At 47.6% G+C, this 16,553-nt stretch overlaps 1 protein-coding gene across 4 annotated transcripts in view; it reads left to right on the top strand.

The window, feature by feature from the left end:
• LOC135897941 (galactose-3-O-sulfotransferase 3-like) overlaps positions 1 to 16,553 on the top strand; it is a 128,975-nt gene that overhangs the window by 93,597 nt on the left and 18,825 nt on the right. For 3 of the 4 annotated variants that reach the window (XM_065426651.1, XM_065426653.2, XM_065426650.2), the window contains one exon: positions 3,421 to 3,741. In XM_065426651.1, coding sequence (XP_065282723.1) covers positions 3,421 to 3,741 — 321 coding nt within the window. The remainder of the gene's footprint in view (positions 1 to 3,420; positions 3,742 to 16,553) is intronic. The other variant, XM_065426652.2, reaches the window with a different exon arrangement.

Below are 16,553 nucleotides of genomic sequence, written 5' to 3'. Positions count from 1 at the left end.
GGTGGCACCGTGAAGCGGTTGCCAGCGGTTGCATACTTATACTATACCTATACTGGCATCTCATACTTTTTTTTGAATTGTCAGAAAAGAAACCATAGGTATATCTGTGCTCTAGGTGCCACAGAGAAGGTTTGACGAAAAAAATCTGAGCACATCTAAGCACTCCTTATCAGTTGTACAATTGCAATCCACTTGAATGCTGCTGAGCAGTCGTTCTCGTCATAAGCGCCTGGGGGGGGGGGGGAGCGAGTGCGTAGAGTCGCTTGGCCCCGTATAGTCTAGCGGGTAAGACGCTCGGCTTCTGAGCGTAGGGTCATGGCTTCGAAACTCACTACTGCCAATTTGTTGTGTTTATTTTGTACATTAATTTCTTTATAGCGATCGCCGAGGCACGGTTATAACCCAGGTGAGAAGTTGCACGTGCAAGGAGGAGCGGATAGCACAAGCTTCCGGGAGCGAGAGTGAACGTGACGTTACTTCACTGCTATGATGGTAATAATGATAGTTTATTGGCATTACCCTTTAAAAACTTGAAAAAGGGCCGTGACATACCTAGCTGACGTGAGTCACTCAAGTATGTTGTACATGTTTTTCATTCTAACATTTTTGTATACTCCTATTCAACCTTTTTTTCCCTTTCCGCAATAATTCTTTATATAACTTGTACCTTTGCTTGAAAGAAATCCTGTCGTATCAATCCTCTTCCGGCTTTTTTTCGAACCAGTACTGTAAACCATTCTTCGTTATCTAGACTGCTGAAAACTTGATGCTTCTGCGCAATTTAAATCCAAACACTTCTGGAAGGTGCGCATTTCCTATAGGGCTCACTGGGTGAATCACTTCGCACTCTATCAGGACGTGCAGAGAGGTCCTGAAATGATTGATGCAGCATACACGTGCATCATGTAGTTGCCAATATTTGTTCTTGTATGTCTTTGTCCTTGGGCAACGAGATTCAGCCTCGAATAGCAAGGCACTTCCCTTCGTGTTATCGTACAGGCTTTCCCTTCTAATTTCGTTCTTCTCAGTCTCGTAAACCTCCATGGCTTTTTTTGCTTCTGTTATTTGCATCAAATTCACTGTCTCTGTTTCTTTTGCTTCCTCTCTGATTAATCCTCGTTGTGAATGTACACTTTCAATTACCCTGTTCTTGAGTGCCGACTTTCTTGACTTATTCCTCCATTCTGTGTACACGCTTTCCATGTGAAAATTCTTGTGAACTTTACCAGCCCATTTATTCGATCTGTATTCCTAAGTCTTTTTTCAAAAATAATTCTTCTGTGAGCTTCTCTGACTTCAAACAAGGCCCAATACATGTTACCCTGCACTGCCTCATTAGTGATTTCGGCTCCCTAAGTCAACCGGCATTTGGTCTCTGGTTACAACCTCTAGCCCCCACAAGATTTTAGGCACAGAATGACCCGATTACTTCTTTCCAGACTCCACCCACCTCCTCTCCCCTGACGTGACACGTGGCGCCCGCTCTGCTTCGCCTAGCAACGCTCGTGACTGGCGTCGCAGCCATTTGATATGTAGGTGTAGTTTTCCGCTTGTGCTGATGACAGACGCCAGCTTTATCACTCAATGGACCATTTCATGCTTTCGCATCAGAAAGTTGAATTACCTGAAAGCTTTCAGTCCATGATCTTCCCGAAAACTGCGCGCACCTTTCATGATTTCGTGCCATCGTCGCTTACGACAGTTAATGCTGGCCTCACCTCCCAATAAGCTACATTAACTCCAGCTTCTCCAACTCCAGCTTCTTTAAATCCAACCTCGTGTAAAATACTAGAACATATAATAATGTTCCTTGAAAGTAATAACATATTAACATAATAATAACATATAATAACAGCTTTCAGCACGGCTTCAGGCGCGGTTTCAGTACTGTAACCGAACTTACGGAGTTCACTCGTCACCTTTCCCATTACATCGACCATCAGATTGAGACCATTTTCGTTGACTTTAGCAAAGCTTTCGACACTGTACTACACTCTAAATTGCTCCTGAAACTCCATAATATTGTTACGGAAAGATGACAGAAGATAGAGAGGAAGAGGAAGATCGTGAGATGCTGGCTGAGTGTTATCGAACGCGATAGTACTTAGAAAAGTTCCGACAAAGAATGCCTTGTCTTGCGCTGGGCGATAACTATGAAACTTTATTCAGCCAGTGAAAGACGGTCACCAGGAAAAGAAACCATGTGTTCCTGTCAGTATATATATTTTTCTTGTAGAAGGTTGAATAATTGAATTGCGAATAATGTTAGCGTGCAGAAACCTGATCACGCGTGCGCGAAGGGATATGGCGATCGCGTCTGCTCATAATAATTTATCTTCTGTTCAATTATTGGTGACCTCTATTTCACCTGATGGCATTAGAGTAGACAGTAGCCCCAGCATCGGAAATGGGCCTGGCCCGAGCGGGACAGTGCGTTGCATATTAAAGGGGCACATATGAAAAAGCAGATTCGTCTTAAGGAAGCTTATTACACTTAGATTGAATAGTCGCACATAAATTGGAGAAAAATATTATGCATACCATACGCCATGCACAGCCCGGCCAGACTGCTCATGGCTCACCTAATTGGGTGCCTTTACTTGCAAAGTTTCTTCTGGCGAAAATTGCTGGTCGCTTCGTGTGCGCTGTATCCTTGGTCGCTTAGTGGTGAGATCGCGTAATCTCCAGGTATCGAAAGGCAGCACAAGTTCGTTCCCTGCTGCGCACGCTTTCATCGCGCCAGCGTTCTCACATTCAGTGTTCGTGGTCATTGAGTGCAATCACTTGGTGATTCATTGTGCGCGTTTGGTACCATGCTTTTTGATTGATTTCTCAGCTAATGTTTGCTACAAGCTTTACGCTGGCTAAAGTACGAGTCTCACTTCATATAGATGTCTAATGCTTTGCTATGGCTATCAGTGCTTAGCCTTTCGGGTAAAACGTGACTTCTTTATTTTTCGTTACATGACGCCTCAGCGGTAAAGCGCCGTTCGGTATATTATGCCATAGTGTAGCACACACTAGAAAATGTCATACCCGAACAATTCAAAGATCAGGCAAGGGAGATCCTGAAATGTTGTCATCTTGCATGAAAGTTAAGGAACGAAAATTCTGAGATGCGTAGGATGAAAGGTGGATTTAACAACTCCATTAGAGATGAGGAAAGCAAAAAAAAAGACGACAAAACGATGATAATAACCCGTCGCTGTAATAGTGGGCATGATATCAAATGCATCAGCAGGTGGCCCTATGGTGTGCATCACACATCGTAAAGCTCTGGCGTAAAATGAGGCACTTCTTGCGCACCCTTGTCCTCTCGTTAAAGCACAATTCTAGTTGTGCGTGGGAGTAGTAAAAATATTTTTAAATAAAGTACTCTCTTCTCACAGTGGGCAAAAAGTACCTCTTACCTTTGTGCAGTTGCTGAACCTCAGCGTGGCCGGAATGCAGCCAAGCCTCGTAGCTATGCACATGCGCATGGACCGAGCGGCGCTATTGTCGGTCATGTTAAATGAGACGCGCTTTGTGACCATCATGCGACGGCCGGTCGACTTATTTCGCTCGCTGTACGACTACTATGCCCTCCAGCGCCACTTCGGCGACGAGCCGCTCGAGGAGTTTCTCTTCAACGACGACCACGTGCGTGCCCTGCAAGAGACGCGCTTCGCCGGTAATCTCGGCTTCAACCAGATGGCCTTCGATCTGGGCATGCACCCGGCAGATTTCGACGACCACGACAAGGTGCGTGTCAGGATCTTAAACTTCTTTCGCTTGCTGTACTCCGACGACTAAATATAAACATCCACGCATACCTACAGAAGCACGTGGGTAGTGTTATTTGCTACTAACACCGTTCAAAACCGAATACATATCTTTACGCATAGAAATCTGCTTTTGTTTGTTCTAAAAAAATAAACGACTGGAACGCATTACGAGCGGATCCTGCACTGTTAACTCTACCTGTCGATATTTCTTGTGCTTTAGTGGTTACACTATTCTCAAGTAGCAGTTTTGTGCCTGCTTTGTTTTTACTTCTGTTCTCTTCAGATATTCTCTATTCCATATATGTGCAAGTATTCAATTTGAATGTGACGTATTATGGACTTACTGAAGCTTATTGGACTGTATGTCTGCAGTACTGTGAAAGAGAGTAACCTTACTTCGAGAATCAGCGTGAAAGAGTTCTGCTGTCTTCGCCCAGTGTAGGCGGCTCCCTTAGTCCAGAAGGCCGTTGGCGATCGCTGCTTGCCGTGCCTGAGTCACCAGCTTGCACTGATCTTCCAATTCTGAGGTTGCGCGTGGAGCCGCCCGCGATTCTTCACGCTCCTGTTTTGCTTCGCCCTCCCTATCTGTGGCGTTTGCTTGGCTGATTAGTACGGGGTGGCACGGGCACTTCATTGCCACGTGGTCGAGAGCGTACGGCACTTTGCAATAGCGGCATTAGTATGGGAAGTATGTGGGGTGCAACCTGTGCGTCATAATGCCATGAACAGAAGTGTTGCTCATGAGGTGCCCAAGAGCGACCGTCTCTGCGATGTCGAGTTTTGGGTGAGGCAGCGCATATAGTCTACTTTCTAGTTGGAAATACTGTAGAAAATCCGAATATTTTCTGAGGATGTCCTCAGGCCTCGTCAACGTACGAGTCCTAGTCCTCCCTCTCAGGAAGGCCTGGTTCTGTGATCGTGGGCTGTGGCGGGTGCCGCTTGGTTTCCCACCAGGAGTTCATGACCCTGAGTCCAGACGACGTAGGTCTGGGTAGTTGATTCTTACTTGAGATCTTTCCCAAGATTATGAGTGCCGTCCGCGATATGCGACCTTTCTGGTAGTAGCGGTGTCTTGATTGGGAGTCGCTCAGGATGATTGCGTTGTTGGTACACGTTAATATGGCTAACGCGAGAGCCAATTCTTCGGCTGTGATGGGACTTCGTGGCAGAATATTAGCAGCACATTTAAAGGGCTAGCATTCTTTACGTGCAGCATGAACTTTTAGAGTGCTGTGTATCTATATGTTTGTTTTATGTTTGTATATCGGTATCTAACTGTTTTCCCGCCTACCTGGGTCCCTGAGGAGTCAGCAGTCGAATGGGCAGCTCACCGTGCTGCTGACGGGAGCTATGCCAACGCCTCCATTGAACTAGAGGCGTTATCTACGCTCATGATCAGCAGGAGCAATGGCCTTCCAATACTGGGCATTCGGTAGGCCAAACTGTACCTACACTTGCTGGCGTGCGAATATTATAAAAGGGCTCGAAACCAACCATTGCACCAACTTGTTACTGAGCACGAGGCACTGGGTACATATGTGCCACTCTTCAACAAGCCACATTCATGCTGACAAGGGTCACTGTAGACGCGGGATTGGCTAAGTACTACTGTTCGATGAAACTCTTGGACGCCGACTTGGAGCAGTGGGTATGTTCCACTCAGTCTCTGGTGGTCTCTAATGAACCTGTGATGCCAATTTGTATAACTGATTAGGTGGCAGTAGATGTGTTCCGCTCTCCAATGAACATCTTTAACGTCTATGTGGGTAACTAGGTAGTGCCACTTACAAAAAATATCCCTTAAATTTATCCGATGATTAGTGGAAATAAGCCCACATTACAAGGGTTCCTCGAGGACAGCAACGCGACTCATTAGCAGGCCGTATCATCAATACACTGGGTACGAGCCGTTTTCGATGAATGCTTTTCACACCACCGCTTTAGGAAGCTGTGCGCTGCATACCTGCCACTCTTCAAAGAACCTTTCGCTTAATATGCCCCACTAAGCGTGCGACGAAGCGACGGAGCAATTCTCAGCGCTTGCAGGCACCGGCGTGCCACACTTGACGATGGATGGATCGATGGGTGGATAGATGAATGGATGGACGGATGGATGGTTGTTATGAGCATCCCCTTTGGAACGGTGCGGTGGGTTGCATCACCAAGCTCTTGCGGTTATATTGCCTAATGTCCGACCTAGGTTTAAAAGAAGAAAACAAACACCACATGAATTCCTATTCATAAATTTTCTGAAACTCTATTGTGCACTTTGTTCTCGTACGTCTCCGTTTTTTGTCGTTTCCCTACTTCGACCAATCTTCCAACCGTTTTTCTAATCTCTATTACGGACATGTTTACTTTCCCCCTGCTCTCGCTGAACCCAAGGGCTTCAAGGAGGCCAGTGGTGCCTATATCGACTGCTGCGCACATATCTTTACATTCTAATGAAACATGCTCCATCGTTTCCCTTACTTTACCGCAGCAAGCACATGTTTCCTCGTCCTTCTTATATCTTGCTTTATACGTGCGTGTTCTATGGCATCCTGATCTCGCTTATAAATGTAATGAGCTTCCCTTTGGGTTATCACAAATTGTTTGTTTCCTGATTTCGTTTTTGCTCTTAAGTAGTTACTCACGACAGGCTCCTTTTCCATTCTCGCCATACATGAGATTATTTCAGCCTCTCTGAATTTCCGCTTGACTTTCGTTGTTGCTGTGTTACTCGCACTACAGGACGCACACTTGGTGGTAAGCTTCCTGGTTCTTTTCCTCCACTGTGAATCAATGTTTTTCCTGTACAAATACGTCAACACTCTCCCAGCCCATTTACTTTCTTCCATATTCCTCAGCAGTTCTTCACAATCAATTTTGCTGCGAGCTTCCCTCACCTCAAAACTTGTCCAGACCGTATCATCCTGCACAGCTTCATTTGCAGTTTTCCTGTGAGCGCCGAATGCCAGGCGCCCCACTGACCTTTGGTTGACATCGAGTCCTGATTGTACCCCTGATTTAAAGGAAACAACCGCATTTACAAAAGCCCTGGAACCATTACACCTTTCCACATACCCCGGAGCACCTTGTACCTATTCTATCCCCATAGAGCTCTGTGCTTCATTATGGCGGCATTTCTGTTCCCCTTTTCTGTTATTGTTTTTTCCTCTGTTTCCATATATATGTTGCCTTCGTTATCCATATACCAAGGAATTTATATTCTTTTACCTGAGGTATTTTCTGGCCCTGTTCACTGGTTTTATTGAATGCCATAACAACTGATCTTCTAACGCTAAATTTCATACCTAAATTCTCGTCTTTATGTCCGCAGATATTAGCCAAACGTTGCAAATCACTTTGCTTATTAGCTAGCAATGCAATGCCATCCGCATAAGATAAACCTGAAAGCTGTTGTTCTACTACTGTACGCGCCAGCATGTGTGAGAAATCAAACTCTATATTATTTTCTTCTATCGCCCTCGCCATCCTCACCATGTACATTATAAACAGCAGTGGGAATAAAGGGCACCCCTGCCCCATTCCCATGTTGATATAAACTTTCTCGTCACTCCCAATTTCTTCGCATTTAACGCAAACGGTATTTTCTAGGTAAATATATATCTCAAAAGCTGTAGACAATCGTCTCCTAAGCCTTCCCGTTCCGCAATATCCCACAAAACGTTGTGGTTTACGTTGTCATACGCTCCTGTAATGTGCAAAAAGGCCAGATATAACGGTCTCCTTTCTACCCTTGATATTTCAATACACTGAGTAAGAACAAATAAGTTATCATTGAAACGCCTTATTCTGAAGCCATTCTGAAGTTCTCCTAAAAGGCCATTATTCACTGCCCATGCTTGCAGCTTTGATTGCCTGCATTGCTAACGTATATATTACCCATGTAATGATCAACTGTCTACACGAAATTCTATCTTTCTGCCACTTACCTTTCTAAATTAAATTCATTCTACTATGTCGGCAACTGTCTGGTATTTCCCTTTCTTTTAAACTTATTGACACTGCTTTCACAAGAGCTTCTCTACTTTTTTGTCGTAGTTCATTAATCAGCCTAACGGGAACCTCGTCTGTGCGCTTAGGAATATTCTCTTCGGCTTCCTTCCAGTTTAAATTCTTCAGCGCCAGCTCGTTTTCCATCTGGTTCTCTCTCAGGCTCTTTTTATTCATATGTAACCATGTCATTGCCTTGGAAAGATTCGACTGTTACTTTTCGGATGTATTATGTTGCCGATTCTTCTTCCAGTTTGTTTCCATCTTCGTCTAGGATACGTTGTTGTATTGTTGTTCGCTTCCTGCCTAATGATGTTATGTGGTTCCAAAATATTCTAAATGTGGCCTTCCCCTTCTCACGCATTTCTGACAACCATCGTTCACTTGCACCTTTTATCTTTGCTTGCACGAGTATCTGAAACATAGACTTTGTCACCTGGTATACTTCCCATTTACTGACTACTTCATCCTGTGGCAACTGCGCCTTCTTTGCCTGTCTGTGCTTTCGGGATGCTCTTTGTTGTCCGGCGATCACTTCTCGTATCTCCCTGTTGCGCCAGCTTTTCGGTTTATTGTTTCCTTTCGAACGAACATGTTGTTTTTCTTTCCGCTTTTCCGTCATTATTACACTTATAAGCAAACTATGTTCCCGAGACCTCTGTTGGAGCCCGCACGTGGCCTACATGAAACGGCACCTGACAGCAACTTTCTAGTTGTTTAAATACTTGACAGGGCAGCCATGGGGGATGTCAGTAGACGCAATGCTGGAATTTTACAGAGCTCTCTTCCTCGGTTTTTTTAAGATATAGGCTACCTGTACTGAACAACACCTCAAGACAAATATTCGTGTTCTGCGGGCAGCACAAGTTCGAGCACTCAGAATTCGCCTTGGTTTTCCCAGATGCACGTTAACAGAGCCAACTATTGCGATTTACTCGGGGCCATCCAATGCAAACTCACATTACGGAGGAAGTCCTGAGAACGCACATCAGACATTTTGCACGTTCCCGCTATCACCACCTTGCAACACTACCTTCAGACAGACACCAAGCATCATTACCTAAAGCTATCGTCAAGTACAACGACAAACTTCCCTCGGGCTTCACCGCTGCATCTAAACCATCGATACCCCCCTGATGTCTTATCAGCCCCACAGTACATCTCAATGTACGAGGAATCAGGAAAAAGTATGAGCTGTCGTCGCTTGTGCTGAAACAATTGTCTCTGCTTCTTCTGCACAAGAGGTGTGTGGACAGTGTACATATTTATACCGATGGTTCCAGAAACATCCAGTGCTCGTGCGGTGCTGTGGTTGTCCCCAGCAAGAGCTATTACCATTAGCTTTAGGACTGGCCACCCAACGATATCGACATCTGCGGAACTAGCTGCTCTTCGCGCTGCACTTTGTTCCGTCAATCGAGAACCACCTCGACAATAGTCAACCTTCAGTGACTCATGGACAGCCCTACAATCTGTGCTATCAGTTCTGCGTCGCGGGCCATACGAACAGTTCGTATTCGATATTAGATGCCTACTCCATGCATCACATGAGAAAGGACACCACGTGACGTTTCAGTGGCTGCCAAATCACTGCGGCGTCATAGGAAACGAAGAGGCCGGTAATGCCGCTCGGCAGCTCTTCCAGACACACAGGAAGAGGCCATACTACTTTGACAGTCCGACGCAGCCAACAGATTTCGATAGCTTGGACATGAGATCACGCTCTCTCTACGGTACACACCAACCACCCAGAGCAACCGGAACAATCGTCATTACCACCTGCCTTCTTTGATGCATCTCTGTATGCCAACTAGACTCCACCGAACAAAGGCCACTCTGCTTTATCGCTTATGGCTAGGTGTGGCATTCATGAAATCTTACTCATTTCGCATTGGAATGGCTGACAATGCTCTCTGCAATACCTGTCTTTGCGAGGAGGCTCTAGAACACATTCCCAGCGACTCTTCTGAATATAATGTTCAGAGAAAGTGCCTGGCGTCCGTTCTAGCGCACCTTGACAATAGGCCATTGTCAGTTGAAACGATTTTCGCATGTCGCCAACAGCTGAAGGCGACGAAGGGACTACTTCGATTTTGGAAAGAGATGGGATTGGACGAGCGGCTGTGACAGTGATGTCACGTACCAGGCAAGAGTCATCATCATCAGCATGGTTACGCCCACTGCAGGGCAAAGGCCTCTCTCATACTTCAACTACCCCGATCATGTACTAATTGTGGCCATGTTGTTCCTGCAAACTGCAATCACGCAAGAGTGACGGACTTCAACTTACAATTTGTGTGCTGTGCTATGTGCTCCCTCTCTCTCCTCCCCATCTTTCATCCCCCCATCACGCTTCCATGTGTAGGGTAGCAAACCAGTTGAGCTTACCTGGTTAACCTCCCTGCCTTTCCTTCTCAACTTTTTCCTTCTTCCTTCCTTACTATGTTCCCACTCTTTATGCCTTTACGCCTTTAACACGTAATTGACAGACGACCGTGTCACTGGCCTTGTGCACAGAACTCCTTTGTTCTCACTTCTACACCCTCGCCGCTAACACATCTTCGCTCGTTGCCGTACCCACCCACCTTACGCCCTCTCCCCTTTAGAAGGACCCCACCTATATACATTACAGCGAGAAAACTAGATGCTGCCTTGAAGAAGACAAGTCCACTTGTTGAAACGTTGGCTCCTGCTTTCACTTCGTTCTCGTTTTGCTCATCGTCTTGAGTTTCCATCACCTCCCTTCCCGGCGTTTTCCCCACTCTTGGCAATTTTCCAAGTTCTTCCTCGGCTCTTGTGACTATATTTGTTAATTGTTCAGCGTTTAAACTTGGAGTGGCCATTTTGCACCCCTTGCTCTCTTTCCCAACGACATATCCCATTCTCAAAATTATGCGTTTATGTTCACTCACTATGCTGCTATACCCTTCTTCGTCAGTGACCATTTCTCTAAACTTATCACGAATTTCTTGTGTCATCCGACTGTAATCAATGCTCTTTTGCCGGTTTCCCACTTCACGCGTAGTCTGACTATCACACTTAGCCCCTGTATTCACCATAATGGGGTTATGTTGCTCTAAAAGATGCAGCATTGACTTTCAGTTGTCGGTATAGCCATCTAGATCATGTACTTGGGCATTTATGTCACTTATAGGATAATTTCGGCATCATTCCCGAAACCCTTAATATTATCACTTGTGCATTCCACTAACTGTTGATTCTTCTGTGTGCAATTATTTCCGGTTTAAAATACGTTACGCATAGCCACCTTTTTTTTTCAATCATTGTACCTGATAACCAAAGATGCTCTTGACATATTGAATTTACTTTTTTATTTGGCTCCCTGTTGAATGAGCATTCCGACTCACCGTCCCTTTCTTTCCGACTTAGTTCTGTTGCACCCTTGCCAAACATAAATCTCAATCACTGGCGGCTCTTCCGAGTCTCTAAGGTGTGTTTCTGTAACCGCATACACACATATTTGTTCTCAATTTAACTGTTCCTCTATCTATGCCCACTTTCCATTTAATCTGCTGCCCTGAATGTTGATGTAGCCTACTGCATGGCGAGCTCTCTTTCTTCTTTTCCTCCCTTTACTATTATTAACGGTGTAGTATCTCAGTTTCAGTTTCTGTTTGCCCTTACACGCCGCCAGTGGCGCCAGTGTTTCCACCTGTATATATACATGCCTCTGAATAAAGAGGGCGAGTTCCGTTGCGGCCGTGACTGTATTCGTGGTTCATCTGCGGCTACCGCCGAAACACAACAATGGCGACGAGGATGGGATCTTTCCGAGGAGCGTAACCGCGCCTGCAACTTTACTACGCCATGAGCTGTATCGGGCTCGCTCCGCCGCCCCCATTCTTGCCTGTACCCGGCCGCCCTCCTGTTCCCTGGCCGCAATGGTACCGGATGTTCGAGAACTTTCTGCTGGCATCAGGAGCATCCGACTTCAAGCCCGAACGTCGCAAGGCCCTGCTGATACACAGCCTCGGCGTTGAGGGTCAACGTATCTTCTCCAGCCTACTGCTTACGTAGGATGCCGCCCAGAGCGGTGAGTCAGCTGCCGGCGGTAAACGTAGTAAGGAGAGCGAAGACGCCGCTCAGCCTTCCGTTTATGACGAAGCTATCGAAACCTTAAAGCAACATTTCACAAGCACAAGCAATGTCGTCGCGGAAAGGCACCGGTTTCGCCGTCGTATGCAACAACCGGGGGAATCTGTACAGGAGTACGTTGCTGCACTACGTGCTCTCGCGGTAGCATGTTCTTATGTGTCTCTGGAAGACTCGCTTCGTGACCAGTTCGTGGAAGTGGTGGCGTCCCAGCATCTTCGCGAACGTCTTCTTCTTGAGCGCTCGACCCTCTCGTTCCCCCGAGCAGTGTCATTAGCTTCACAAGTCGAACAGGCCAATGAGGACATTCGAGAATTTGCTTCCGGCAATGTGCAGCGCATATGAGGGCACTCTCGCATGGCGCTATACGACCATAGAAGCACTGAAACGCGCCACAGTCCGCGTAACGACGCGCCCCTGCGTGAACCTCGTACCGAGGCGAGCCTGCAGCACGACAGCCGCCAACCTGCCTCGTATCTGCGCCCATACAACTCGTCCTCTCACTGCTATCGTTGTGGTTTGCGCCACTACCGTGCCGCATCAGCCCGCTGCCCAGCCCAAGGTCAACGTTGCTATCATTGTGGTCTCGTTGGTCACTTCAGCGCGGTATGCAACAAGAAGCGACGGGCCGTTGCGGTTCGTGAGCTTAGCGAACAGGCATTGCCCGACAATGAAACCTTGCCCGACATTGAAATTGACAATGAAGCTGTGAGCATTCTATGTGTGACCGCGTCCGGCCGCGCTGGAATTCTAGTGGAGGTAGCAGTTGGTCACACGACTTTACCATTCCTTATCGACTCGGGATCTTCAGTCTCCATTCTAGCGGGGGATCTTTTTGATAAACATTTTGCCGAACAGGTGCTGCTGTCCGCGCCCCGTGTGCAGCTGTTAGATTATTCAAAAAAGCCTATTCCAGTGCGAGGGTGCTTTCTTTCGAAAGTCGCATACAAGGAACGCGAGGCGTCCATTCTGTTCTACGTTGTCTCGCAAGGTACATCGCTTCTGGGTATCGACGCCATTATGGCTCTTGACTTCCAGATTGATGGCTCGTCCCTCCGCTGCCTTGAGACTACTACGTCAACTAGCAGTGCTACCAACGTACAAGTTCCAGTTCAGGAACCGGTTTCATCTGCACGTCTTCCAGCACAGTTGCGCAATGAATTTGCATGTCTTTTCGACTCCGCCCTCGGCCTAGCAAATGGGTTTGTGCATCGTGTCAAAGTAAGGCTCTCGATTCCGCCCGTTGTAGCAAAACTTCGCCGCCTTCCTCTTTCACTCCGAGCTCGGGTATCTGAGGAACTTCGTCGGCTAGAGCAGTTGGGCGTGATAGAGCGCATTAACGCTTCAGAATGGGTGTCTCCGATTGTTGTTGTTCAGAAGAAGGATGGAGGCATTCGTGTTTGTGTGGACCTACGGGAGCCTAATAAAGCTGTCGTGACGGATACTTTCCCTCTTCCACACACAGAACTCCTCCACAGTCTGTATGGGGCAACGCATTTTTCGAAGCTAGACCTCGCGTCGGCCTATTACCAGGTTTTGCTCGATCCTGAAAGCCGTGACTTGACCGCTTTCATAACTCATGATGGCCTCTTCCGCTTCAAGCGCGTTTGCTTCGGGTTTGCATCCGCCCCGGCTGCGTTTCAACAAATCATGTCGAAAATCCTTCAAGGATGTTCTGGTGTTTTGTTCTATATCGATGACATCATTGTTTTCGGGAAGAGCGAACAGGAACACTTGGCCAACCTGACCGCTGTACTGCGGGGCATCAAGGAAGCAGGGCTCAAGTTGAATGACAAGTGCGTATTTGGCGTACAGGAACTTTCCTTCTTGGGACACAGGATCACACCGCAAGGCATCTCTCCTTTGCCAGAGAAAATTGTTTCCATTATGAATACTCCGGCGCCCACTGATAGTACTAGTCTGCGCTCTTTCCTCGGACTGATCGAGTATTATGCCAAGTTCGTTCCCAGGCTTGCTGATGTGGTAGAACCAATGCGAGCTCTTCTCCGGAAGAACCAGCCATTCATATGGAATGATGCTGTAGACGCCAGTTTCGCCCAGGTGAAGTTTCTGCTCTCTTCCAGCAAAGTCCTGCACATGTTTGATGCGTCCCTTCCGGTTGTAGTGTCCACTGACGCGTCCGACTGCGGACTGGGTGCTGTTCTGCAGCAGGTTGATGGCCACATGCTGCGAACTGTTGCCTTTGCTTCACGCACACTTTCACCTGCAGAGAAGAAATACGGAGTTGGAGAGCGTGAAGCGCTGGCGTGTGTTTGGGCCTGTGAGCATTGGCATACGTACTTGTGGGGACGGCAGTTCACGTTGCGCACGGACCACCAAGCTTTGGTCTCGCTGCTCTCTTCTCAAGGCACTGGGCGCCGCCCCCTTCGCATTGCACGCTGGTCCGAACGGCTGCTTCGCTACAATTATACAGTAGAGTATCGGAAGGGGTCTCAAAACCAGGTGGCAGATGCCCTTTCCCGCCTTCCAGTTCCGTCTCCGCAGGAAAATGTCTCATTTGATGAGGTTGTGTCCTTTGTTGAGTTACCGTGCCTCACTAAAGAGCAGTTTCAACAGGCCCTTCGTGATGACTGCATGTTAGAACAAGTCAAGATCTATGTCACCACATCTTGGCCTGCACATAAGACGCTCTCGGGCGAACTTCAGCCTTTCTTCTTGGTACGTGAAGAATTGTCCGTCGTTGACAATCTGCTCCTGCGCGGCGAACGAATCGTCGTTCCCTTGGTTCTCACACCGCAGGTAATCGCTGCTGCCCATGAAGCTCACCCTGGTATTGTTCGAACAAAAGCTCGGCTACGAGAACGGTACTGGTGGCCAGGCATGGACAGGCAAGTGGAGCTTTCCATCCAGAACTGCAGCATATGTCAGCTGGCTGACAAAAGTACGAAGACTGCTGCCACCCCTTTGCAGCCAGTACCCCTGCCAGAGCGTCCATGGCAGAAGCTTGCTGTTGACATCGTCGGCCCTATAGAGAGAGCCCCACATGACTGCAGATACGCCATTACGCTCATCGACTATTTTTCCAAGTGGCCAGGTGTTCAATTCTGCAGTGAAGTATCCTCCCGCACAGTCATCAACTTTTTGCTTCACGTGTTCGCCCGTGAAGGCTATCCGGACGTGGTGGTCTGCGACAACGGGCCCCAGTTCTCATCTAGGGAGTTCATTGAGTTCCTCAAAGATCGCGCCATCCGCCTTGTGCACTCTTCCGTTTACTACCCCCAAGCGAACGGACTAGTCGAGCGGTTTAACCGGGTCTTCAAGAATTTTGTGCAGGTCGCTATGCTGGAACAGCGTCCGCTTCGCCAAGCGGTAACAGAGTATTTGGGCATATATCGCTGCACGTCACATGCCACTACGGGAGTTCCACCGTCTGTTCTCCTACACGGACGGCGACCGAGAACACGCCTTGACGTTGTGGGTCACCCGTCACCAGCTTTCTTCAGCGATCCTGTTTCCGAACTTCATCGTCTGCGCCAACGAGTTAAGAGCAAGCAAGACTACAGCAAAGAGTACACAGACCATCGCAGGGCCGCGAAGAAGACAACAGTGTCTGTTGGTGATTACGTTAGAATAAGAAAACCTGGAATATCGGTTAAAGGAGACCTCGCGTTTAGCCACCCGAGAAAGGTAATCAGTCAACAAGGTCCATCAACGTTTCGGCTTGATGATGGACGAACCTGGAACGCGTCGAAGCTATCCAGGGTACCTGCAGCTTCAGCCACATGGAATCAGCCGCATAATGCTGTTTCCGAACCCGTGACTCCGTCGTCGGCATCTCGGCAATCCAACGATTACGCCTCAACAGCTCGTCCCGAAGCCTCACCAGCTACGCCCACGCTACGAGCTCCAGCGTCAGCTATGCCGGATGACCGTGTGCTTCAACGTCGGGTCCAACCACCGAGGAACAGAAGGCCTCCAGATCGATACCGGGACCACATGTAGCTTGTGTGCTAGGTGCAGACGGGTGCAGTGTCAGAACTTGAGTGCTGCACGAACTATGTGCACATGCCTGTGTTTCTGCGAGCAATTTGTCGTTTTTGCTTTGTCTTTTTGGCGTTGCTTGTCCTAGGCCATGCTGTATAATTATTCCATACAGTATTATTAATGTTGAGCACATGACATGTATTGTGAAGATAATTGTAATTAATTGCAAATACTGTATATATGTGTAACGACACTAATCTATTATTAATTACCTTGTTCTTGTAACTTCTTGCCTTGTTCTTGTAACTTGTTGTTCTTCTTGCCTTGTTCTTGTAAGGAGGGGAATATGCAGTATCTCAGTTTCAGTTTCTGTTTGCCCTTACACGCCGCCAGTGGCGCCAGTGTTTCCACCTGTATATATACATGCCTCTGAATAAAGAGGGCGAGTTCCGTTGCGGCCGTGACTGTATTCGTGGTTCATCTGCGGCTACCGTCGAAACACAACAAACGGTGATGCTATTTTTAGGTTGCCCTACGGGACCTTCTTCATTAGTACCTGCTCTGGCCCCCTGAGCGCCTATGGGCCCCATAAAAATAGCAAGAGTGCGACAAGCAAGTCGCCAGCACACTTCTCGTCCATGGCTGTAATTGAAGTGGATCCCGTGTCGTTCAAAGCCAGCACACCTTCTCACTTCCCTGCTTACTTCGACAACCTCGAAGCCTTTCTCTCGC

Source organism: Dermacentor albipictus, chromosome 2 (genome assembly GCF_038994185.2).
Source record: "Dermacentor albipictus isolate Rhodes 1998 colony chromosome 2, USDA_Dalb.pri_finalv2, whole genome shotgun sequence".
NCBI classification, from domain to species: domain Eukaryota; kingdom Metazoa; phylum Arthropoda; class Arachnida; order Ixodida; family Ixodidae; genus Dermacentor; species Dermacentor albipictus.
Note: the sequence above shows the minus strand (reverse complement) of the source record. Positions and strands in the feature narration are given on the sequence as shown.